The 26,158-nt window shown below is 41.9% G+C and overlaps 2 protein-coding genes across 2 annotated transcripts in view; both read left to right on the top strand.

Annotated features, from left to right (window-relative positions):
- c5 (complement C5) overlaps nucleotides 1–22,053 on the top strand; it is a 44,042-nt gene extending 21,989 nt beyond the window's left edge. Inside the window, exons 19-42 of the mRNA XM_011479715.3 lie at nucleotides 4,486–4,568; nucleotides 6,026–6,168; nucleotides 6,268–6,501; nucleotides 9,129–9,189; nucleotides 9,273–9,362; nucleotides 9,475–9,687; nucleotides 9,773–9,848; nucleotides 11,348–11,507; nucleotides 11,602–11,706; nucleotides 12,748–12,919; nucleotides 15,480–15,604; nucleotides 17,297–17,377; nucleotides 17,483–17,635; nucleotides 17,719–17,781; nucleotides 17,851–17,944; nucleotides 18,032–18,071; nucleotides 18,142–18,244; nucleotides 18,535–18,609; nucleotides 18,818–18,923; nucleotides 19,008–19,091; nucleotides 19,168–19,257; nucleotides 20,718–20,810; nucleotides 21,628–21,766; nucleotides 21,838–22,053. Coding sequence (XP_011478017.1) covers nucleotides 4,486–4,568; nucleotides 6,026–6,168; nucleotides 6,268–6,501; nucleotides 9,129–9,189; nucleotides 9,273–9,362; nucleotides 9,475–9,687; nucleotides 9,773–9,848; nucleotides 11,348–11,507; nucleotides 11,602–11,706; nucleotides 12,748–12,919; nucleotides 15,480–15,604; nucleotides 17,297–17,377; nucleotides 17,483–17,635; nucleotides 17,719–17,781; nucleotides 17,851–17,944; nucleotides 18,032–18,071; nucleotides 18,142–18,244; nucleotides 18,535–18,609; nucleotides 18,818–18,923; nucleotides 19,008–19,091; nucleotides 19,168–19,257; nucleotides 20,718–20,810; nucleotides 21,628–21,766; nucleotides 21,838–21,970 — 2,716 coding nt within the window. The 3' untranslated portion in view covers nucleotides 21,971–22,053. The remainder of the gene's footprint in view (nucleotides 1–4,485; nucleotides 4,569–6,025; nucleotides 6,169–6,267; nucleotides 6,502–9,128; nucleotides 9,190–9,272; nucleotides 9,363–9,474; nucleotides 9,688–9,772; nucleotides 9,849–11,347; nucleotides 11,508–11,601; nucleotides 11,707–12,747; nucleotides 12,920–15,479; nucleotides 15,605–17,296; nucleotides 17,378–17,482; nucleotides 17,636–17,718; nucleotides 17,782–17,850; nucleotides 17,945–18,031; nucleotides 18,072–18,141; nucleotides 18,245–18,534; nucleotides 18,610–18,817; nucleotides 18,924–19,007; nucleotides 19,092–19,167; nucleotides 19,258–20,717; nucleotides 20,811–21,627; nucleotides 21,767–21,837) is intronic.
- Nucleotides 22,054–24,152: 2,099 nt separating this feature from the next.
- Nucleotides 24,153–26,158, top strand: part of LOC101172418 (centriolin) — a 42,318-nt gene continuing 40,312 nt past the window's right edge. Inside the window, exon 1 of the mRNA XM_011479714.3 lies at nucleotides 24,153–24,314. The gene's annotated coding sequence lies outside the window, so the exon portion shown is untranslated. The remainder of the gene's footprint in view (nucleotides 24,315–26,158) is intronic.

Raw genomic sequence — 26,158 nt, 5'->3', positions numbered from 1 at the left:
TTTCCGATTAGAACAAACGTTCACATGGTCTCACTTTCGGTTGGAATAAATCCTTTGGGCATGCACAGTAGTGTTGAAAATACTGTAAGGGGAAATTAGCCCTGTTGTAAACAAACAGATGCCACATACATTTTATGCAGCAGCTCGGTAATATACGAGACTATCTTCCAAACGTGCTTTTATTAATGTTAATGTTTAATTAATGTCATAATTTATTAATTATGAAGCGCCTGTTCGCTCATCATTTTAATTTTAATCCGTGTGGTCAGTGCTTTTTTTGTGGAAGAACGGAGCTGGAAGAAGCCAGGGTTAGGAGATGCTAGCACACGCCAACAACATTACCCTTGTTTGATGAACATAAAACTCATGCAGGAAAAGCTGCAATCTGATTCTTGACTGCATGTAAATATGTGGGAATAACATCAGCCTTTATTTTGTCGGGATACGACTGGAAACACAAATCCACGTGATTGTTAGAACGGTTTCTTAGCACTAAGAGGCATTTCTGCTCGGATAAGCTCACACATCGCCCCAAAGCCGCTGTGTGTGCTGGCGGTCTGAGCTCTGCTCGGACGCGGTTCTCCTGAGTCCGGCAGCTGCTAACCCAGAGCGGCGGGACGGCTCGCAGTCCGAATTCTCCCACACATAACAAAACGCACACGTAACAAAGCATCCTCCCTCCCCTCAAACACACATTAATAAATCCGGCTGCCTCTGCTCAAAGACACGGTTCACTCAGTCTACTGGCACCCGAGCCCGGACGCAGAGCTAGGATCCAGACGTCATGGGGCACGAAGCGCTCTTCCCCCGCATCCCCCTCGTGAGGGGTGTAAGAGAGGGGAGAGGCGAAGAGCCACTGGCGAGAGCAGGGTGGCGCTTTGCACGGGGCCTCCGCAGAGCAGCTGGTCGGTCCCGTATGCGCTCCAAAGTTTTCTCTCAGCGAAACGCCGTCTATGCATGACATAAACAAGAGCAGTAGTGACACACAATCGGAATGAACTGTTTACATGCAGCACGATCAGATAAACAATCATTATAACCCACCTATCTCAATCGGAAAGAAATTTTGATCCGAACGAGTCTGATCGGGGCAGACTATTCCGAACTGCGTGTTTACATGGCAAATTTTTCTACCAATCAGGCGTTCATTACGATTACTTTTGCCCATGTAAACGCAGCTACAGGTTCTGTTCATAGTTTTTATGGACAGGATTTCTAGGCACAGCCAGGGACCTTAGGGAGTCTGGTTTGGGGACCACATGATTTCTTCTCTGCTTTTTGCAGATGATGTTTTCCTGTTGGCTTCATCGGGCCAATGCAGTGTGCACTGGGGCAGTTTGTGTCCGAGTGTGAAGCATCTCCAATGAGGGTCGGCACCTCTATATCTGAGGCAAGGTTTCTCGACCAGAGAAAGGAAATTTGTCCTCTCTGGGTGGGTAGAGTGTTCCTGGTCCAGGGGGAGGAGTTTAAATATATTGGGATCTTATTCACGAGTGAGGGAAGATTGGAGCATGAGATTAACAGGCAGATTGGCACAGGGTCCACTGTAATGCCATCGCTGTACCGGTCTGTTGTGGTCAAGAGAGAGATGAGCCAGAGAGCAAAGCTCTCAATTTACTGGCAATCTTACTTCCAAAACTCACCTATAGTCATGTACTCTGTGTCATCACCAAAAAACAAGGTCCCAAATACAAGCGCCAGAAGTGAACTACCTCCATAGGGTGGCTGGGTGGTCCCTTAGAGATAGGGAGAAAAGCTGAGGCAGCTTGGTTATTTGGTCGAGATGCCTCCGGGACGCCTCCCTGAAGAGGGGTTCCGGGCATGTCCCACTGGGAGGAGGCCCCAGGGAAGACCCAGGACCCGCTGGAGAGACTATTTCTATCGGCTGGCCTGGGAACGTCTCGGTATTTCCCCAGAAAAGCTGGATAAAGTGGCCAGGGAAAGGGGAGTCTGGGCATCTTTGCTTGGACCGCTGACGGTCCCAGATGAGTGGAAGAAGATGGGTGGATGTATAGGGTGGTTCATTAGCTACCAAGGTTATAATAGTTTCAGATTTTTTATTAGTTTTAGTTTTTATTTAGTTTTGAATTTTTGTTTTTAAATTTATTTAGTTTTAATTAGTTTTTAGAGGCTGCTTTACTAGTTTTTATTAGTTTTTATTTTTTGAAATTGCTTCGTTTTAGTTTAGTTTTTATTAGTTTTAGTGTTAGTTTTAGTTTTTTTTTTTGTAAATTAGGATATTTGTCAGGTGCATGATTCAAAATCACCAGAATAAGTATTGTATGATAAAAACGCAATCAAAGATACATTTTGAAACACTTATTATTCAGAGGACACAAGGACAATCATCCTTAAATTAAAATACAACAGCCGATAACAGCATTACGTTATCTGCTCTGGCTTCTTTTTCGGGGGAGGGCGGGCGACAGGCTAGCTTGTCTAGGTACTGTTGATTTGCGTTGTTGTGTGCGCTTTTTAAATGTACTTTTAGATTCGTAGGGTTTTTCCCTTTGAGGAGCGTTCCACAAATTTTGTCTCCTGCTTCGACTACAAGGCACTTACTTTAGTTTTCGACGCTGTTAAATTCAAAAAAGTCCCAAATAGGACTCTCCCGCTTTCTCCCAACTTTTACTGCAGCCATCACGCTCATGTAAATGTCTATGACAACGCTAGCCGGCAGTGTCCGACAGACATCATGTGACGTCACAGACTACGTGATGCCGTAAGGTTCAGATTAAAGCCCTGCGCGGGACTATTTTCTTCATCCCGCGCCCGCTGAATTTCTGACCAATCCCGCCCGCTCCCGCAACGTATGCGTTACACTCCCGCCCACACCCGCAATATGTATGTCCACTCCCGCCCGCACCCGCAAAACTCATAGAATTTAGTCCCGCACAGTAATAGAGATGCATTGATTTTGTATTGTCTCCCGTCCCGCAGGAAAAAAACACATATTTGTATTGATATTATTAAAGAGATTCATGTCCCTCCTCCAGCCTCATATTTTCATGCATTCCTCTTTTGTGTAATTTGCAACTTAATTATTAAATATATTTTCACAAATCCCGTTCGGTTAAAAGTGTGCGTGTGTGCGCGCGCAGACAGCCGGCCTGACGCGCGCTCTTAGTAAGAGGCGGGGCGGGGCGCACCCCCAACAACAGGTTAGATGACAGAGGCCATTGGGCGTCTCTACCTGATGCCTTCACGGAACTTCAGTACATAAGAATCCAACAGCCGCTCAGCCTAACGTAGTCCGCTAATATATATTCATGAGATATTCATGGCAGCACTGATCCCGCAGGGTTTTTTTCTGCCGCCCGCTCCCGCCCGCAGCACAATTCAAACCGCCCAATCCCGCGAGATTTGGGTTGGGTCCCGCGGGACCTGGCGGGACCCAATCCCAATGCAGCCCTCTAGTTCAGATACACAGTAAAACTAGCAGGGTGAAGTAAATAGACTTTATTTCAACCCAAAAGACTTATGTATTAACAAAGACGAAAACGAAGTATTTTTTGGGGTTAATATTATTTAGTTTCAGTTAGTTTTATACACACAACAAACAGTTTTAGTTAGTTTTCGTTTTTTTAAAAACTCTCATTTTTATTTTTATTTCAGTTAACGAAAATGTTTTTTCAGTTCTAGTTTTAGTTTTTTCGTTCGTTTTCGTTAACTATAATAACCTTGTTAGCTACACCCCAGTACACCACATGTCATGGTCTGCATTGACCCAACATGTTGAAGTCCTGAAATTATGACATCATGACACTGGAACCTTGGAGCCTAAGGCTGTGTATCACAGCCACTACATACGTTTACTATGTAAAAATTGGTCACGCGTGAATATATGTGGAAAAAGTGAGAAAGGTTGTGGTCTTTACGTGAAATTTTCAAAGATGTATCATAAATGAACCACTAATCTAATATTACTATGCTAGTGTCATTGTCACAATGCCAAGGTATGCTGTAATCTTCATATTTTATATATTAAATTTCTTATGCCAAATTTACAATTTTAAACATTTTAGTTTTGTGTTTACATTTTTGTTTTGTTTTAAATGAAATCATTTTGGGGGGTTTTCAGTCAGACTTTGTAATGCGTCACCGTAAATAGGATTTTATTCTCTAGACTCCTCAATCAGGAGACCAGTGTGTTGCAGGATCCATTTGACATAGTGGATCCCACAGGTTTTCCCCACACGATTTAATATCTTGGGGGATTTACTGGTACAATCTTTGACTCATTTAACTCAGATGTTGACTTTATCAATTCAGTATTTAAATTTACACTGATTAAAAAGTTGTTTTCCTCAGTTTAGTAGTAAAGTCCAGCTTTTATACCTAAGGTAGTAGAGCTGAAGCCATCTTTCTCAACAGTGCTCATGTCTTTATTGCGTCTTGGCTGAATTTCTGATTTCAGACTGTCCGTCTTGCGTTTTTTATGAATACCAGCTCAAAGCATCCTCTTGTGATTTTTTTTATTCTCAGCTCAGGCAAGCTGTCAGTCAGCGGGAAACTTCCAGACTCTCTTACCACCTGGGAAATTCAGGCTGTTGGGATGTTTCCCAGTGGTGAGTTTATTCTCTGCTCTTCATTTTTCAGATTTTCCCCGATTCCTCTTTGTAATGCACTTTTTAGAGATAAAAACCGAGCTTTGTTTACCGTTTTGAACTGCATCTACATCAGAGTTTGTTTCCTTTTGAATAGTTGGGTTTGTTTGGGTTTGTTTGAACTCAGCTGAAATCTGCTGTAAGTCAACCTGGTATGCCTAACAATACCAGCAAATGAAGGATTTCAACTAAACTAAGGTGTTTTAAGGGAAAAAACGAAATGTGCAAGTTTTTATGTGATGTTCAGAGAACCTGCAGAACCAGCTGATTTTCTTTTGTTCTTTCTTTCCTTACTGGTCACAGCGATGGTGGGTAATCAAGATCCCCCATTACAGGCCGGCTCTTTTAGCTCCCAAGCGGCTCCTCTGAATTTTTCTCTTTCCTAAAATTATTCCATCATCTTAAATAATTTTGATTACAAATATAAATAAAAACAAAATACATTAAATGTGGCTTCCTAGAAAGAACGTCAGAGCACCCAAAAAAATATTTGATTTTTAAAAAGACTTTTGATTGTGAACGCTGTATAATTAGTATTTTTTAATTTACTATTACATTAAAAGCTGTGAATGTCTGAGGATTCACTAGTAAACAGTTAACTGCCAGGTTTCTGCATTTTTATTTTTTTTTGCGTTTTTAATAGGGGGGTGTAATGGTAAGAGTCTCACGATACCTATCGCGATATTGTACCCGAACACATTTTTTTTTATTTTTTAAAGAATATGACTTAGAAAAAAACTCTACCTGAATATTAATACGCCTTTCATTGTAATAAAATGGTGACATTTTCCTTAATGATCACAACATTGAGCACTGCAACTGTGTCTATATACAAGTTGCTTTCACCGAAGCAAATTCATAGTGCTTTTATATTGGTAATTTAGAATATAAAAGGGAACAGTCAACATTGTCTGATTTCCACCACTTAATATTAATAAAAATAATATTTAATAAAAATAATGACCTAAAATAATATTAATAATGATGAATAAAAATAACAGAATGGATGTGCCTTAACCAATTAGGTTAAGTATGATTGAGGAAATAAAGTGGTGTTTATTTCCAACATTGCTTAATTTAGCTTCTCCAGAACTTTTACGGTTCAGGAACCTGAACAGTGCTTCAAAAATACAGCGGAAAAAAAACCACTAATTCTTTCTAGAAACATTAAAGTGTGATGATGAGGCAGCATGACAGGATGAAGGAGATGCTTTAATATGGCTAAGATGCTTTATTTACAGTCTGCTCTGCAGTTGAAATTTAATATATTTTGACAGCATTTTGATTCTATGGAAATATCGCTAAATGAAACATTGCGATATATCGCCGAAATGATTTTTCCATGTACCCCTAGTTTTTAAGCGTCCCCCACAGCTTTTATTGCAAGAAAAGCTGTTGCATGGCTGCTCTGTGTGCAGGAGGCATGTGTGTTGCAGATACGGCAAAGGTGTCGGTGAATCTGCCGCTCAGTGTGGACATACCCCTGCCTTACCAGGTGGTCCGAGGGGAGCAGGTGGTGCTGCAAGGTTCTGTTTACAACCAGCAGGATAAAAGCATTAAGGTACCAGCAGTTAAATCTACTTTTGCAAACAATGTTTCACCAGCACAGTTGGGGGTTTTCTAGCAGGGCATGACTAACATGTCCCCCCCCCCCACTCAGTACTGTGTGACCCTGATGGCCGGGCCGGCGGTGTGCCTGCTGCAGTCTCAGCCGGTGTCTGGGCAGCCGGGGCTGCACTCCACAGGCTGTAAATGGAACTACCTGTCTGCAAATGGGGTGGGCAAAGTCGTATTTACCCTCCTGGGGCTGGAGCCTGGGATGCACACCCTGACCTTCACGTTGAAGACAACTGATGGAATTCGGGACATTTTGGAGAAAAACCTGCGTGTAGTGGTCAGTACCTGCAAAACCCTGCTAGGTTCTAGGAATCACACTGAAAACAGGCATTTAGCTCATTCTTTTACGCAAAGGGAATTAGAAGTTTCTTACGGTTGTGAGAAAGGTGAGGCTCGGACAAAAACAGATATTAAATGACAGAGGCGTTACTTATCATGGCTCACTAATTTAGTTATTTCCTCATCTTATGGCAGACACACTAATGCTAATCAGTAAATCTGATGTTTTATTTGACACATTGGGGGGTATTGGGGGTATTCTTTAAACATTCGAGTAGATAACTACCGCTCATTTGATTTTGATTTATAGCTTCATTTCAAGCATTGATTGTACAAACATATCACTTAAATACACCAAACTCAATACAGAAATAATGAGATGCACTGATGAAAAAAACATAAACAAAGAAACATAAATGTAAGAAGAAAATTATTGTCTGACAATCATAAATAGAGATTTTTGCAGTGACGCACGCATACTTAGGTCACATTAGAGTCATTAAATATTTTATGGTTATTAACTAAAGTCAAGTAAAATTTGATTTATTGCCCTAGAAAAAAAGTGGGATGAAGCAAATTTATGTAATCCCATCCCCACTGAGGTAATACTTTGAATGTTTTTGCATAGTTGTCATAATCTGGCATTAGCATATAAAGTCTTGTAGCTAACACTCTGACGAGCACTTCCATTCCTATTTTAGTAAAATGTCAAGTGGACGCGCTCTAAATTTACATATTCAAAGCTAGCAACACAGAACACCATGCTGACTGTCTTCAGGCTACACGATGGTGTAGTCAACGCAAAAATTCAGAAGGACTTCATTCATGACATGAGAAGACCCTGGTTCAAGTCCTCCTTTATCTGTTCTCTTCATGTTTTCTACGGGCACTCTAGTTGTCTTCCACATCAGGAAAATCTACATAACTTAATCTATGAAGCATGTTTTTGGACTGTGGGATAGAGGGCTGCATTGGGATTGGGTCCCGCCGGGTCCCGCGGGACCCAACGCAAATCTCGCGGGATTGGGCGGTTTGAATTGTACTGCGGGCGGGAGCGGGCGGCAAAAAAAAAAAAACTCAGCGGGATCAGTGTTGCCATGAATATCTCATTAATATATAATAACGGACTACGTTAGGCTGTGCGGCTGTTGGAGTCTTATGTACTGAAGCTCCGTGAAGGCACCAGGTAGAGACGCCCAATGGCCTCTGTCATCTAACCTGTTGTTGGGGGTGTGCAGCGCCCCGCCCCGCCTCCTAGAAATTGTGTTCTTTAAAGCCTGATACCGCGGTCGCGTATGGGCGGAGCTATCAGCTAAAGTTCTGGTCTGATCGCTACATGGAGCGATGTGTTTATCAATGCATGGTAGACACTGAGAATGTGGAGAGATCAGGTTTATTATTTTAAAGAGTTCTGCTTGATAATCATGTTTCCATGTTTGAGTTCATAGAATCATCCCAGGGAAAGTCTCTGCTTCAACTCTCGCAGTGAAAGCTGCGTCTGAATCTGACGCCGTGTTTGCATCTCTCTGACAGAGTTTGAATCCAAAGCCCCTCCCCCGCCTCTTTACCTGCTTTTCCTCTCTACCTGTTCACATCCTCTGCAGCTTAGAGTTATTTTCCCCGCGCTCCCAGTGTATTCTACACAGAGAGCGCAAAATACGGTCATAGCAGGTTAACACGTTAGTCGGGACGCTCTAGCGCAGCAGAAGGATGAAATAGCTGTCAATCTATCTGGCAACACTGCGCGGGATAAGGAAGAAACAGAGGTTTCCTGACAGGGACATGATGTCAATGGATGAAGCAGAAAAGAACCTCAAACGAGGTTCATCGTGAGACACGCATGGTTCTCAGATCTGAGTGCCGATGCCCCACTGAGGCGCAAAACAGCAAAAACGAGAAAAGGCTGAAGCTAAAAAAAAAAACTATTTTTCCGTCAGGAAAAAATTAATTCATAGATTTTCAGCTCTGTTGAACCATTAATGTTTTTTTTCCTCCATAAATTCAAATGACTTTGACCTGCGTCTTTACCAGCTGCTTCAGCGCGCTTCAGGCCGTCTGTCTGCGCGCGCACACACGCACAATTTTTTACCGAACAGGATTTGTGAAAATATATTTAATGATTATGTTGCACATTACACAAAAGAGGAATGCATGAAAATATGAGGCTGGAGGAGGGACATGAATCTCTTTAATAATATCAATACAAATACGTGTTTTTTTCCTGCGGGACGGGAGACGATACAAAATCAATGCATCTCTATTACTGTGCGGGAATAAATTCTCTGAGTTTTGCGGGTGCGGGCGGGAGTGGAACGCATACGTTGCGGGAGCGGGCGGGATTGGTCAGAAATTCGGCGGGTGCGGGCGGGAGCGGGATGAATAGTCCCGCGCAGGGCTCTACTGTGGGAGGAAACCGGAGTGTCTGGAGAAAACCCTCAGGTCCACAGGGAGAAAAGGACACAGACCTTGTCACCGTGAGGAAAGAGCTCTAACCACTACACCACTGTGCAGCTCAACTCTAACCTTACAAACACAAATAAATGGAGAAATTATCCTGCGCATCCATGTTAGCGTCTGTCCTGGCTGCAGTCATGTCACCAACCTTGAAATGGACTGTGTTTCCAGCCAGAAGGAGTGAGGCGAGATGTGGATTCTGGAGGTAGTCTTGATCCACAGGGAGTCTACGGTGAGTGGAGCTTCTTTTCTGTTCGGCGTGGTCGCTGCAGTGGTTGTTGAAGTTTCTTTGCTGTGTCTTTGATTCTGCTCCAGGATCTAAAAAGCTGAAAGTGGTCCTGCATAACCAAATGCCAGCAAACGTGGTTCCTAACTCTGCTGTGCAGAGAATGCTGGCAATAAACGGTAAGATTCTAACCATCCTGGCTTTAGTGCAGGTGATTCTGTGAAGTAGATGCTACAGTTTCTGTGAAGTATGAAGCTCCTGACCATCCGTGCATTCGTGTTTGTCAACCAGGGGAGCTTCCAGGAGAAGTCGTTACCGTGCTAACCAAACCAGAGGGCATCAAAACGCTCATCGACTTGCCTTTGGGCTTGGCCATAGCAAAGCTCGACACTCTGTTCCTGCTCACCCAGGTGTACCTTTACCTGGAGACGACATCGAGCTGGGACCTGTTTGGAGCCAATTCCCAGAAAAGCTCAGCTGATCTGAAACAGAAGATTCAGGACGGTGAGGAGATGTGACAATAAGCTGTTGGAGATGTACTGAAGAAACAATTATGGCTTTTCACCTGTGTGTTTCTGTTTGGATTCAGGTCTGATTGATCTCAGTTCAATCAGGAATGGAGACTCCAGTTACAGCACATCAATAAAAGCAGAACCGAGCACCTGGTGAGGGAATTCTTTAGTTTTTCTTAAGAAAAAGTTCCAGATTTTAAATCATAAAGATAAACTTCTCAGAAAAGTTGGAAATAATTCCATGCTGTCTGGTTTTTGGCACCTGATTAGAGTTGCTAAAGCATCACTCTTAGTGGACACAGGAGGCAGTTTTCAGTGGGTCTGAACATTTTTAGCTTTTAACAAAGCTGGTATATGGCTCTCAATCCTTTAATCACTTCTGCCTCAGATCCACCACCCAGCTGGTCTTTCCAGCTACACCTTGAAGACTTGATCAGGTGATTCCAGGTTGTGATTAACTGGAAAACAAGCAGGCTGACAGATGTTACATTAAAATTATTGAAGCTGTAAACAAAACACATCGTGTAGGAAAGAAAATAAAAATCAATACGAAACTCATGTTTGCAAATTGAGGAGTTCCATTTACAGAAATGTTTCTTCTTTGCACCACTGGAGATTTTTCTCTTGATATTCCAAAGTATTGCTCAAAAGATTTGATAGAAATAAAAGCTGCTGTAGTGGTGTTTGCAGCAAACTAGAAGGTCTCTTCCACTGAAGTTGAACCCTTATAGGCTTTAATGAAACATTTCTGAACTGGTTTATAGGGTCTTTATCCTGCTTTTCTTAAGCCTTGTGCTATCTTATTGGGTCCAGATGACCCGATCCTTACATTGACGTGTTCTCCCTACCATGACAAAGGTGGATAAAGGTGGAAAGATTCCATGTAATCCATGGACACCAGTGAAGATCACAAATCATTGAAGAAAAAAGGTTCAGAGCACTGTCTAGTTGGTCTAGATGACCCTACTCCCAACATTAAAGTGCCTAGGATAGCACAAGGTTAAGCCTTTTGAGGGACTAAATCCATATGTAGGATAATATATTACCCTTGGCACACTATAGAACACATTTTTTATTAAAAGATGAGTTATTTTTGCAGCTCATTTTCTAGCTGGAAGTAAGACGACTAATCTCTGAGGCTCCGCCTTTCGTTCCTTGTGGGTGCCGCACATTTCATGACATCATCCCAGGGTCGGCCTCGGCAGCGTCTCTGCGTTTCTCCCATGAAAACAAACAGCTGAACTTTTGCAAAGATGGATGTTCATATAAAATGAAAGCATTTAGCCGATCACCGCTAGCTCCACGGAGAAAGTGGGTGTGTGTGTGTGTGTGTGTGTGTTAGCTGGGGGCGGAGCTGAATGTGCAGCCTCTACCTGGAAGGGGCAGGTCCTCACTTTGTGATGTCACAATGTGAGGACCCGCTCGTTCTCATGAATTGGGAGGGGCTGGTGCTCAGAGAACAGGTTTTTAGAGGAATAGTCAAAAATGCATGGATGGATCAAAATACCGCTTTGGGTTGTTTTTAGTGGGGAATGAAAATCATAAAGTTCCTTTTTGAATTAAATAGACCCTTTAAAATGAATAAAAGTCATTTGCGGTGTTTCTGTGCTTTCATACTTGTCCCCAAAGTGTCCCTCTGAACTTTCTGTCAGGGTCACGGCGATGGTGGTGAAGGTTCTGGCTCTAGCAGATTCTGTGATGTCGTTGGATCATCAGTCTCTCTCTGAGTCTGTAACATGGCTGATTTCCAAGACTCAGCAGGCGGACGGGTCTTTTTCTGAGTTATCCTCCTTCAAACCCAACAGAGCCATGGTCAGCAGAGTTTGTTTTATGTTTGATTATACTTTGCTCTCTCTTCACCAGGACAACAAGAAATGTGAACCTTTTCGTCTTTGTTTTGGTGCAGGTCGAGGGGGCTGATCCCATAGAAAAATCGGTGTATGTAACATCTATTGTGCTCATCGCCTTGCAAAGAGCAAGCGAGATCAGAGATGAAAGACTGCAGCTCCGAGTAAGAACATCTCTCTACAGCCATCAAACTTCACTCTAATCCTCAATTTCACAACAGTAGATTGAAGAAATTTGATTACATTTTGTTAATATAACAACCAAGTGACATTACTATTTAATTAAATGGAAGAAAATAAGTCAAATTGTCTCAATAATATGAGTGTATCACTACCATGTTAATGAAATAAAAAAAGATTCAGTAAAAAAACGTTGAACAAGATTTTTAAATAAAGTGGAGACATTGCAGGTCAGTTCAGTTGAGTCATTGAGGTCAGTTCGGGTCAGGTCGAAGATGGGTTAAGATGCAGGCAGGATCTGGAGCAGCCTACTAGCAACTCATTTTTATTGTTAAAGGTTCATTGGAACTTGTTAATAATAAGTTAAATATTCTCTGAACACTAGTCTGACAATAATCCTGTCCAAAGAGGAATGTCTTCAGTCTAACTTTGAATGTAGAAACTGAGTCGGCCTCTCTTACATGAGCTGGGAGCTGATTCCATAAAACGGGGGCTTGGTGGCTAACCAAACCTATAACGCTCTACCTCCAACTGCACTTTTACTAATTCTAGGAACCACAAGCAGTCCTGCATTTAGTGAAGAAGCATCTCTGAGGTTTTTAGGACCTAGGATAATGACCTCAGTGTTTTCTGGGTTCAGGAGGAGGTCATTAATTGTCACCCAGGTCTTGATGTCTGTGATGGAGGCATTTAGTTTCTCTATATCCTCATTCTGGTTAGGTTTAATAGATAAATACAGCTGCGTATCATCGGCATAACAGTGAAAATTATTGCTGTGTTTCCTGATCATGTTTCCAACAACGGAAAATATATTAAATGATTTTAAAAGAAACTGAATGAGATGCGATTGTTTCAGTGTCATAAATATTATTTAGATTCAAAGGACTAATGAGAGGGGCATACTTGTGGTCAAACTGTGATAGAGAAGGTGACATAAATGCAATAAGTAAAAAGTAACCGTGATAAAGATCTGAGTGCATGAAATGAAGTGTGCTCATCCTCATCTGTCCTGTTTCCTCTCCAAGTTTCATGTCAGCAGTAGACGCTCAGCTGCAGGATATCTCTCCCAGCATGCCAGAGATGTGAAGAGCGTGTACGTGCGGGCCGTGGCGACCTACGCCCTGACCCTTCATGACCCCAACAGCATAGCGGTGTCTGAACTAATCAGCAGCCTTGAGAGCGTAGCTCGACAGAAAGGTGTTTTATCACTTTTTGTTTCTTTTTATTTTCAGTCAAATGGCAATGAATTTGTTCTTAAATTGTTCTTTTTATTATATTGAATACATTGATAAAAGTAACAAACTTGACAATTTCCTTTTTTATAGGAATCACAGACCAGAGTAAACTCCAGTGATTCTAAGTAGAACAATGAAAATATAAGAAATGAATGAAGAGTTCATAACCAGACCACTAGGTATTATTGATCTCTCTTGAGTCTTAATATTGCATTTTCTTCCCATGTTAGCTACATAGGGCTGCACAGTGGCACAGTGGTTAGTGCCTTTGCCTCAAATCCCATCTGGGACCTTTCTGTGAGGAGTTTGCGTTTTTTCTTTGTGCATGTGTGGGTTTCCTCCAAGCACTCCTGTTTCCTCCCACAGTCCAAAGACATATTTCATAAACTGATTACTCTAAATTACTCTAGGTGTGATTGTGTGACTCTGCATTTGGGTGGTGACCTGTCCAGGGTGTATCCTGCCTTTCCCCATTGGCAAACAGGTTAATTCAATTCAGTTTTATTTCTATAGCCCAATATCACAGCACAGTTGTCTCAATGGGCTTCACACCAGTAATTGTACAAAACATAAAATCAGTCATAAAATTAAATAACTGATTGCTAAACTAAAGTAAACAGACTAAACTAAACTGGGCATCCCTGCCCTTAGTCCCTCATTCTCTGGCTCTAGCAGCCCCACGACCCTGAAAGGGACACAGTAAGTTAAAAAAAAGTTTGATGTTGGCTAAATAAAATTCATTTTAACTCTTGCTAGAAGTGACAAAGTCTACCTTTCTTTCCCTGTTTTATCTAAGCATGAGTTCTGCTAGGCTAAAACTTATTAACCCACAAAAAAAAAAAATATTGAAGTTTTTTTTACACTGGACTCAAAGTCTGCTCTCCCGTTCTCACACTGGAAATGTTTCTGTTCATTTCTTTTGGTGTGGATCCACCTCCACTAAAACAGCAGTTGTTGTTCCAATTCTCAAAAACCTTGGCTCTTATCCTCTTGATCCAAATAACTTTCATCCAATTTCGAACCTGTTTTTGTCCAGACTTTTTACTGTTCAAGTCCATGAACATCTGTCCACTAATTCTCTCCATAAACTTTTCAGTCTCCTTTTTGTCCACTCCACAGTACTGAAGTTGTTATAAGACCGAACAATGACTCATTGATGGCAGCTGTTTTTGGTCTTTAGTCCATACTGGTCCTGCTTGACCTTACTGCCACATTTGATACAGACCTTACCCAAGTCGTCTTCCCTGTCTCTGAAAAACTATAGTCACCTGGTTTCATTGGTTAAATTTCTGATGGTACTCAGCCAATTTATCTCAAAATGTATTATTCTCAATCAATTACAGTAACGTGGTGTTGCCCAGGGCTCTGTCCTGGGTTTCCTACTTTTTAACATTTATCTATCCATTTTCCAAACTCGTTAAATATATTTTGAGGTCATGGGGATGCTGAAGCCTATCCCAGCTAACTTTGGGTGAAGATGGGGATCATCCCGGACAGGTTACTAGTCAGTCACAGGGTCATGCAGAGAGAAGCGCCCATACACTCGCAGTCACACCTAGGGACAACATACAATAATGATTTAACTGAAGAAGCATGTGTTTGTACAGCGGGAGGAAACCGCAGTGCCCGGAGAAAATCCGCACATGCAAAAAAAACATGCAAATGTCACAAAAGGTCCTAGCTGGGATTTCAAACAAGTGCCTTCTTAATGTGAGGCGAGAGTGCTAACCACTATACCACTGCGCAGTTTTTATCTACTTCAACACTGGTTCTATCCCAACTTTTTAAAATTTGATAGTAGCAAAACAGAATTTTTGCACATTTGCAGATGATGATGTCCTATTGGCTTTATTCAACCAGGACCTTCCATGTGGCCTGGGATGGTACACAGCTGAGTGTGAAGCAATTGAAATAAGCATTTGCACCTTAACTTAAAGGCCAATGGTTCTCAACCTAAAAAAATATTATTTTCCCTCTGCGGATGACTAACACCTGCCCTAAGTGGAGGAGCTAAGCAATCTTGGGTTCTTGTTCCCAAGGGAGAGTGGGAAGGATGGAGCGAGAGATTTACAATTGGATTGTCTTCTATTGTGCTGGTTTTATCAGTTTGTTGTAGCGAAGAAGGAGCTGAGCCAAAATGTCAATCTGCATGCCTACCCTCATCTGTGGTCATGAGCCCTAGGTCATGATCTAAAGTATAGGATCCAGGGTCCTGTACTTTGTTTAGGAAGCAACTAAAACAAGTTTTCCTCCCCTATAGTTAGGATGAGAAATTCTGAGTAGTGCTGCTTCTTGTCCTCATTTAGACAGCTAACTGTGATCTACCTACCGGTATAAGATAAATAGTTTGGCATTAGACTAACCACACAGACCCTTACAGATAAATACCAATAACTTTGGTTCTAAAAATAACATTTTTTTTAAGATACATCTAACTGAGTTCTCTAGAAGAATGTGTTTTTCCTGGCTGCATGGGATGATTTTCTTGGGTGTGACTAAACCTCAGCTGTGTGTGTGTCCAGGTAACCCTGTGGAACTCAGATATTGGCAGGAGGCCGATGTGACGGCAGACTGGATAAAGCCTGACCAGTCCAGTGGTCAGACAGTGGAGACAACATCATACGTTCTGCTGACTATGCTGCTAAAGGTGAGGATAATGCATCATTTTTGTTTTTCTACTTTTTAAACTTCCCCTGTTCTTTTACCCATGGAGGATATTGGTTGATATCTGAACATGTCTGTGGTTGTCATGTCTGCCTCTCAGACATATGATGAGATTATCAAACTCTATGTTTTAAAGATCTAAAGGTTTGTATTGGTTTCTTTTGAAGTTAGTTTCTTAGCTCTTCGGCTGTAATCAAGCCCCCCCCCCCCCCCAATAAACATTTGGCACATTGAATCTGCCCAAATAAGTAAATAAGAGACTTGGAGCCAAAATGGAATGGAAGTGTCTGTGTTTCTGTTATGAAGTTTGGGCTGTTTAGCAAGAACATAAATGGAATTGGTTTGCTAACAAACCACTCAGCGCTTAAACAGTGAAATCCTTAAGCTTCTGCTTTTTCCATTTATTAACCACAGTGTTTCTGTAATTCTACAAGGAATTCTTAAACCAGCAGAGAAGTTTTGATATGTCATGGTGATGGGCTTCCAGAAAAGACGAGTTTAGTGGAATACCAAAGAGTTTATTGAGGACTCTGGAAATGTCTTAAGGCAGCCAGGGATAGGCCTCACCAGAAGGAACAGGAGTCAGTTGTGGGGATGAAAGACAGAGCTGAGTCCAGTCAGCATGGGGTTGATGTTTGGGCCAGTGTGACATGCAGAGGTGGTTTTAAGATGAAGGGCAGAACCACATGCAAATCCAAGTCCCATAAACATAGCAGGGGTCATAACAAACATTCATCCAAAGAAGCAATGACCCAATCTGTAATCCAATAACATCATGAAGGACAGAAACTGGTCTAGAGTTTCAACAGATTAACATGAAAACACGCTAGAAAGCCATGTCACACAGCCACTATGTAGATTTTCCACGTTTGAAATGTAGGTCTTTCGTGATCCATGTGTGACATACGTAATTCATAAGTGTTTCTTGCATTCGTCAGTCGGCGATACACACAGATGTCTGTTAAGGGTTTCAGCTGACAGGTCTTTGCATGAATTCAGTTTTGAACAGTTCAAAACGTTTGGTGGGTAGAGAATTACGCAATTTATGTGTATTTTATGTAGTTTTTTACGGGATTCTTGCGATAGGTATATGCAAATTTGTGGCTTTCGATGACCATTTCACGTATGTCCACATATGTCTAACAGACTTTTCATGCAGGTTGGTGTATAATTCTTTTATAGTAGTTCATTTGTACTTCTGTGGTTTTAAACATGGTTCATTTGCGATACATCTGTGAAAATTTCACGTAAAGACCAAAACACTTCTCACTTTTTCCTCGTATGTATACTTGTGACCAATTTTCATCCATGCAATATGCACAAAATGTAGGTGGTGTCTGTGTGACACCTGCCTTGAACGGATACTGAGACAAATTGACAGAAACTGAATTAATCCAGGCTGAATATAAAGAGCTTTTCCCAGGTGTGGCTGATGACAGTAATTACCTCAACTAGAACTGGCTGATGAGGAGGAGCAGAGAATGAATCACATGAAATGACAGCATTGTTACTTTAATAACCTGGAAAAGTAAAAAACAATACACGTAAGTTTGTAATGAATCAACCTGGCGCTAACTGCAATTTTTAAAGAGCTTTGGTGAGGAGGTTTAGGTGTGGCACCTTTGAAAAATCCTATCTTCTTGTGAAAGACAGTGTTTTGTCATTTCTTTTAAAGGGGAGGATCCCTTATGCAAATCCAATTCTGTCGTGGCTGACTCAGGATCAGTACTACGGCGATGGCTTCTTCTCTTCAACGGTATTAGATCCACTAAATCTGAAAATGAACCGTGCAGCATTCCTTTGAGCTTCCCATGCAGAATGAGAAACAAACAAATGTTCTGAAACTGGTCCTATCTCTCAGGACATGGTCTTGACTTTGGAGGCACTGACCGAGTACAAAAAGTTAATCCCACGAACTGAACTCGATCAGCAAATCAACATCCGCTACAACAGAAAGGGAGAGGTGAAGAGAGTTGCCCTAAATCGCAGGCAACCTGTGGTTGCCCCCATAGAGGTAAGAGGACGGTTCAGAACAGTGCAGTCCAAAAATTGAATGGCAGAACACTGCTTTAGTGCCTTGCTTAATGTACGCCCCAGATTTCCCTGACAGATGACATCACTGTGTCCACGGGTTATGGGAAGGGAGTGTCTAATGTAAAGGTAGGTGTGGCCTAAATCTGTCACAGGAACTTTGCAAGAGTCCATAAACGGTTTTGGTCGTGCTTGCAGCTGAAGACGGTGTTCTACCAGACAACAGCCTCCCTACAGACCAGATGTAACTTTGAGCTCAACATTGAGATGTCCGGCTCCAACCCCTCAGAAAGTATGGCTTCTTGACAGCATCTTCAAAGACCCTTTTTGAAAATATTTATGAAAACATTCAGTTATTGGTGATTTTCCCCATCCTCAGGTTCTAGCACGGAGGCTCCTCACCTGGCCGCCTGTGTGAAGTAAGAAAACTGCCACGTCTGATATTCTCACGCAATGGACACGGTGGATAGAAAGAACTTTGTTTATCAGGTATAAGCCTCCTTTAAATGAGGTGTCGACTGCGTCTTCTCTGACGGTGCTGAAGATCCAGCTTCCAACAGGTGTGGAGCCGTATTTGGAAGACCTACGACAGGTGAAGGAAGCAAAACCCTTTCATTCCCATTAAAATCAGTAAGAGCCATCAAAGACAGTTTTGAAAAAGTACAAACTTTAACAAGGTGTTGGAGCAATGGGAGGTATCTACCTAAAAGTACAAAATCAAACTTTTGAAAAATGCTGAAACATCTGATTCTGTAAGCATTTGTTCTGAGTTTAGGGAGCAAAAAAAAAAGAGGTGAAGTCACCTCTTTCACTCTCGGTCTCTCTCTGTCTTCGCACATCTCTTCACTGTCTCTCTTCACACATCGTCATGCTGTGTTGCAGTTCATGGACCCAGACAACCCCATCATATCCCACTATGAACTCCAGGGAAGCACAGTGGTCATCTTAATGGACACAGTGAGTAACTGGAGGAAAGCATCCCTGCACTGGTTAAAGGAATGGGCCGTGCAGGTGACCCTTCAGTCAGCAGTTTTTTTTAGGTCCACAGCTGTAAAAATCCTCATGACCCCCCCCTCCATTTATAGTCTACAAGGATGTTTAATCATGTCCACCTCATAAATTTCTATGCTTTCGGTCAGGCTGTAGAGCAGTTTTGTGTCTTCAGGTTCCCTCAGATATCTTCCTGTGCGTTGGGTTTCGGGTCAGAACCAGGTTTAAGGTGGTTGGCGCCAGCGACTGCCTGTTCACTGTCAGTGAGCGACAGGACAGAGGTTAGTATCAGAGCCTGGCTCCAGAAGAACCTCTGTGTGTAGAGACTGAGCCAAACAGCTGGATTCTGTGTGTCTGGGTTGCAGGCAGCTTGTGCACCAAAGAGTTCTCCCCCCAGCACCAAATGCTTCAGCGCCTCTGCCTGGGCGAACAGTGCCAGTGCATGACGGGTATGTCAGGATTTGGGTCCAGTCAGCCTGTTGTGTTGGAAAGAGACTGAAAGATTTGTTTTGTGATGTTGTGTAGCTGCGTGTGCGGCCTACAGAGGAAACGTTGACCTCAGTCTGACATCAGTCCAACGGAGAGAGGAGCTCTGCCAGCCGCACGTCAAATACGGTAAGATGGAGCTCTGAACGTCTTCTACTCATCTCTGCATCAGCTCTCAGGGTCTATCTTTAGCAATGTGTCTTAACCAAGTGACCATTTTGACCGCACACAGTATGATTAAAGCCCTTCCTCACCAGAAATGTGTGAAACTGTGGGACACACACACCAGAGCTGGCTATTGGAATGGGGACTTTTCACAAACCCTTTTTTAGCCAAGTTGGAATTTATACAGGTGATTGGTTCAAACAGGTGTCTTTAGTTCTGGTGACAGGTTGATTGAGAGAATCTTTTTGGTCTGTGTATACCAGAACTGTTAATGCTTACATGCACAAATACACAAAATAAAAGTCTTTAAAGTAGTATCTTTCACTGTGCAAATGAACCTACCATTAGGATGATAGACTGTCAATTTCTCTTTAAAGAGTATTTCACACAGCCACTATGTATGTTTTGTGCATGTTGCAAGAATGAAAATTGAATATACGTGGAAAAAGTGATTAAAAGCTGTGGTGTGGTATTTATGTGAAATTTTCATAGATATTCATAGATATACTTAATTAACCACGTTAAAACCACGGAAGAAATACGAATAAACCATGCAAACAACATGTGATGTAGAACACAAACGGTGCGTGATTATTGTGCTATTTATCTGTAATTCATAAATGATTCATGCATCAAATACGTAATTTAAACATTATGTGAGCGCCATATACGCGATATAGAAGTTATATGTCGCAAGCACAATTACATCAGATCAATGTAATAATTGCGTATAAACTACATAAAATATGCACAAACTCCATAATTGTCAGTCAACCAAAAATTTTTAACAGGTCAAAATGAACTATCTTTGTCACGCATGATTCACGAAAGACCAACATTTCATACGTGGAAAATGAACGTAGTGGCTGTGTTACACAACCTACATAAAGGGATCAATGACTTTGTTGCTCTGCTGTATATATATATCCAGGTTTTCCAATGAGTTTCAAAAATAACCCAATCATAAAAATGCAGTTTTTCAAACACAAAAGACTCCGTTTCTGTCTGCACACTCAGCTATGGACAAATGCTGTGGAAAAGAAAACATTAACTTTCTTGTCTGTGGTTACAGGGTAAAGTCCTACTTCCAAAAAAAACTATTTAGTCTTATTTGGCTTTGCATTACATGTCATTCTGTGCCAAAGCAAACTACGACCCTCCTCGTTTACTTTTACAGCAGCCTGTTGTACATCTTTGTTTGACATCAAGTTATTTCCTGATGAAGTAAAAATACGTGACAGAAACAGTCTATATGAGGGTTGTTTGTTGCTTTTTTTCATTCTTGATTTCATACTACACTAACACGCTTACTGATGCCTCCTTCTCTCAGATAACTGGATGCTTTGCTCGGGTGTCCTGCAGCTGCACCTCCAGGCCTCTCTGTGAGAACATTAGTGTGACCGCTGTTCTGCTTCCCTCTGCAGGCCTGATAGTGGCGGTGAGGTCATCGGCCTCAGAAGGAGACTTTATGATCTACTCTGCCTCTGTGGTTGAAGTCCTCAAGAATACGGAAAAAGGTGAGACCACAAAGCGGAGAATATTACCGGCATGGAGTCTGTTGACTGGTTTTAGCCAGCCGCCATTTTGCAAAGGTAAACGCGGGCAGCTATAGAACAGACATGTGGACACAAGTTTGAACAATTGCCTTAGTGATGCCTTCAATGGGGGGGTCTTGTTAGAGGACCCCCCCCCCCTCCCCCGAAAACCTGCTTTCCACCTCAGTGGCCCCTAAAAAAAAATCCACCATCTTTGACAGGTCATGTTCAATTCATTCAAAACTTACCACGATCCTTTTAGGACATTTCTCAAAGAAACAAGCTATTACATCATGAGTCAATTAGTACACAATCACTAAACTAGATCTGTGCTTCCTGCTAATTGGACGTAATAGGGGGCAGCACCTGATGGTTTAAAGGAAAACTTAAAAAGAAGAATGTGCATGTGCATTACTAAGAACAAGTGACACTGCCTTCACATATCAACTCCAGCATTTTCTTTAATCTAAACTTTTGTTTGCTCCCGTCGTATGTTTTGAATCAAAACAAGCCAAGAACCTAAATCCTGAAGACATTTGGGTTTAGGTTAAACGAGAAGACAAGAAAATTTCATTGTAAAAGTTGAGTTACTATTTAATTGAAGAATGTATTTTATTAAGGAAGGAATTTATCCATTTTTATTTCAAATGTAGCTCTATAGTTGAGATGCTCAGCTCCCTGTCATTTGTCAGCAGTGTACAGTTGGGTTGTGAGGTTGAGCTTTACACAGAATCCACAAAGATTATATAAATGAGATCAGCAGTACCATGTTTGAGGGGTGGTTTGTTGTGTGTTGCAGATCTTGAGGCTTTAAATCCTAAATCTGAAGTGGAGCTAGTGAAGAAGGCGACATGCACCAGCATCAACCTTCAAGACAACAAACAGTATCTGGTATTTGGATCCAGAGGCTCAGAAGTCCAAAATGGCAGACACTTCAAGTGAGTGTGTCTCTGCCTCTCTCTCACGTCTGGTCCTGGGGTTTGTAAGGCTCATGTGTTGTGTCCTTCAGGTATCGCTTGGCCTTGGATTCGGAGGCACTGGTGGAGCTCCTGTCGACAGACTGCAGCTCTGACTTGTGTCAGAAGCACCAAGCCCAGATGGAGGATTTTAGTGTTTACTTTATGCTGAATGAATGTATCTGAGCTAAAGTCTCGACTGATGTTTGTCTGTGAAATTTCATTTCATAAAAATGTTAAAATAAAGATTTATAATCTGTAAACATGAATGTTGGTTTCCTCAACATAGAGTACTTTGTTTTGCTGTCAATGGGCCATACTGCCCCCCAGGAGAGACACTGTTTTTGACATCCATTGTTAACGTTAGCTACTTCCACAAAACAACAAGTGACGTCGTTCACCATTGAGTACTATTCTGCGCATGGGGGTCACTTCGGGGTCATTTCACGGTCACACAGGAGATCATACAAGTTCGTATTTAATTGGAAGCGTGAACGGCCTTGCAAAAAAATCTGATTTAAAAAAAAAATCTGAATTGAGCATTAAGCCCTGCAGTGTGAACGTAGCCTTTGACATTGGGAGTTGGGTCATCTAGACCCACTTGACAGTGCTCTGAACCTTTTTTCTTCAATGATTTGTGATCTTCACTGGTTTCCATGGATTACATGAAATCCTCTTCACCTTAATGCACCTTTGTCATGGTAGGGAGAACACGTCAATGGTCATCTTGACCCCATAGGATAGCACAAGGGTTACGTGAGTCAACGGTGATCTGCATGACCTGACCACCCCGTAGACCAGGGGTCGGGAACCTTTTTGGCCAAGAGAGCCATAAACGCCACATATTTTGAAATGTAATTTCGAAAGAGCCATACAATAATGTAGTGTCCCTTTCACACACTGAGGCACGGAGACTTAAGGTTCTTTATTCTGGTTACTGCAGACCGCATCAAACGCCGTACAATTAATTCAGCAACTCCTGAATCTCTCCCGCCGAGACGAGACGAGAGCGCGTCTCCCAACTTTATATTCCCCTGCTCCCGCTGCAGCTCTCCCATTTCCCTTATTCGGCCCATAGCTGAACCCCATTGGTCCAAACTACCTAACAACAGGCTGAGCGACAGAACTGAGAGCCAATCAGATCTCTGCATGATCGATGCGTTCCATGAACTCCAGAACTTTTAACGCGGCCCAACAGCCACCCAACTCAGTCCGCGACAATATGTTTAAAACTAAAATACAAGTGAATGTGTGCATTTGATGTAATTTCAACATTTTTAAAGTACAATAAGTCTGTGGATTCTTTTTAATAACATTGTTATGCTGTTTCTAATAAATGATGAGTATTTCTCGTGGTAGTTTTGCTGATGGTCTAGTCTGGTTTACGTGGTGAGTTTCTGCTTCATGCAGGCGTTGAGACTTTAAACGTGATCTTAGGTTGGTATGAATGTTTTGTAGATGTGACAAAGACTGCTCACATGCAGACGGGGAGCCACACTCACACTCACACGCTGCAGTGAGTGACGGGCAGCGGGTTTTACGTTTTTACAATCCCTGCGCGATTCACCTGCAGCCTGTCCCCAGAACACCTCAGCCCCACCCTCTGCTTTCTTCCTCACACATCCCGTCCCCGCTACTGCGCGCTCTTTCTCAGAGACGGGAGCGCGCAGTTTTAGGCACGGCAATTCACAGGTTTCCGGGTGATACAAACTCTGTGAATTAATAGACAATTTTAAACTTATACTAGTGCTGGCGCAGATTTCTCTCTCTAAGCACTGCTACTACTGCGCGCCTCTGCCATCGCATCGCGCACGAGAAGGACTGGTCTAATGAAAAAAAAAAAAAAATTGAATTAAAGATTTGTCTGCGAGCCACATGTGACCATCAAAAGAGCCATATATGGCTCGCGAGCCATAGGTTCCCGACCCCTGCCGTAGACTATGCTGATGAGGAGGCAAGAGCGCTTGAAGAGGAATGACACTTTTATCTGAATGCCTTTGGGCCTTTTTCATGGGTTCTTATCATTGAAGGTTTGTGTAACAGCACATTTTACAGGACAGAATATGTTGTTGCAAAGCAAGATTAGTTTTACTTTGTGTGCTTAAGAGGCATAAATATAACCCAAATATTTATAGCCAAAGTGCAGAGGTTATGTTTTATAACGATAAAAATTGTACAGCCATTTTTTACAAAACAATAATGATACTTAGAAAGCCTAAATGGATGTTAATTACGCAAAAAATAAATAAATAACTAACACCTCTAAGCCACAAATAGGTGCCTGTCTCTTTAAGAAACAACTCCCAACTTTCCTTCTGCTGACTCCTGATTGGACAGATCGGACTGTCAGTCAGCAGCTAGCTCTGTGATTGGTTGAAACAGACATTTACTGAACGAATTCAAAGAACAGCGAAGTGAAGGAAGAATAAAGTTTATGTCGGGAATACAGTAACAAGATAAGAGAAAGGCGGCGGAACGGACGTCTGACAGCTGGAGAACGGAGGAGGACGAGCGGACATCTTTGTTGTTTGTGAGTACAATGACGGAGTTTTCTGGAGGAACTGATTGATGCTTCCGACCCGCGAGGCGCGTCCGAGAGTCCGGGGAGGCTCTCCCCCCTTCCTGAGAGATAAAAAACATTAAAGTCACCGAAAACATCAAGTGACGAGACGACATGGTGGCAAAATTATAACTATTTCACATCCAGAAGTGACTTCAGAAACACGCACGGAACAAAAACAGGAAAATCTTTTACACACGACTAAACCTGCATCACTTTCTTGGTGTTAATTTCTAACTGATAAAAATTAATTTTTGTTGAACAGAAAAGCAGTATATTGTTTTATTAATAAAAATGTATGAATAAGACCTGTTAATTATGTATGTCGCTACAATTTTAACATTTATTGAATTCCTGAAATATAAAGAAAAAAAATGTTTGTGACCTGAAGCAGAGATGAGAGTTCTTCTTTTCATAACTTTCTCATTACTGTCCAATCCAAGAAAGGGAAGTATCTTCGCAAAGGTAGTCAAACAAACTATAAGAATTAAAGTTGATTTCAAATTGATTTATTTTTCTTTATTATCAAATAATAAATAATTAGGACAATAATCAAGAAAATTGCATTTGAAGCTACTCCAATGCTGTGAGGCAGAGTAAGTACTGACATCTTCATGACTTATAATGTTTATAGAATTATTGTATAAACACAAACAAACACCTTTTTTATTTACACTAGATATTTTCTTCATATTTTAAGTTAACAATTTAAAGAGAAAGTCAGGAAAAAAACTGAAAATAATGTCTACAAAGTCTGCAAAAATATTGAACTAAAGTATAAATACTATGAAATATTTTTTTAAAAGTCACAATTGACTTTTTTTAGATAAATAAAACAATAAAAAACAGGCTGCACGGTGGAGCAGGGGTTAGCGCTCCCAGCTGGGGGACCTGAACACCAATGGGGGACCTTTCTGTGTGGACTTTGCATGTTCTCCCCGTGTATGCGTGGGTTTTCTCCGGGGTCTCCAGCTTCCTCCCACCGTCCAAAAACATGCTTCATAGGTCAATTGGCAACTGTAAATTGTCCCTAGGTGTGAGTGTGAATGGGTGTGTGATTGTGGCCCTGCGACAGACTGGTGAACTGTCCAGGGTGTCCTCTATGGAAGCGATTCTGTAGCATAATTAAATTCGCAATTCGTTGTCTCAAAATAAAACTGAAAAAGCAATCCGCCAAAATGCTTTTTCATTTCTACTTAAAATCGCTTATTCTGTGTCATAATTAAAACAAAAATGCAAAGAGGGGATTGCATTTTCATTTTCACATCCACCCTGCGGACAGTGTCGCATATTTCAATTCCACTCAGCATTTCCAGAGGGGAGGCGGGGCGATGACGTCAGCGCTATCTCCGTGTGTCCGGCTGCTAACAGACACATGCTAGGAGCAGTGCGGCCAGGCTTGTAGCCTTGTGTTAGCGGCAGGGGAGACGGCTTTATGACCTTTGTGCTCCCCTGATGATTGTACACAGCTTCTCAGGACTTCGTAGGAGCATTTCCGCCTTCCGCGGTCCTTCTTCGGACGCACCACGGTTTGTCGAAACTTTCCCCCGGATCACCAAAGGCGGAAGTGCTGCAATGCAGACCTGAGAAACTCTCAACCATCATATGGAGTTGTGTTTCCAGTGGTGTCGAGAACAAAATAAAGGCTGATGTAATTCCCATATATTTACATCCCAGATAATAAAACAGTAATAAAAAGACATTTAGAAGATACGTGTTGGTGCAACCAGCAAACGTTTAGCATGGCAAAATCTGCTATAACTGTTGATGGGGCTCCAGCTGTCCTCGCACAGTAAAATCAGCACCAAGCTGCA

Source organism: Oryzias latipes, chromosome 9, assembly GCF_002234675.1.
Source record: "Oryzias latipes chromosome 9, ASM223467v1".
Lineage (NCBI taxonomy): Eukaryota > Metazoa > Chordata > Actinopteri > Beloniformes > Adrianichthyidae > Oryzias > Oryzias latipes.
Note: the sequence above shows the minus strand (reverse complement) of the source record. Positions and strands in the feature narration are given on the sequence as shown.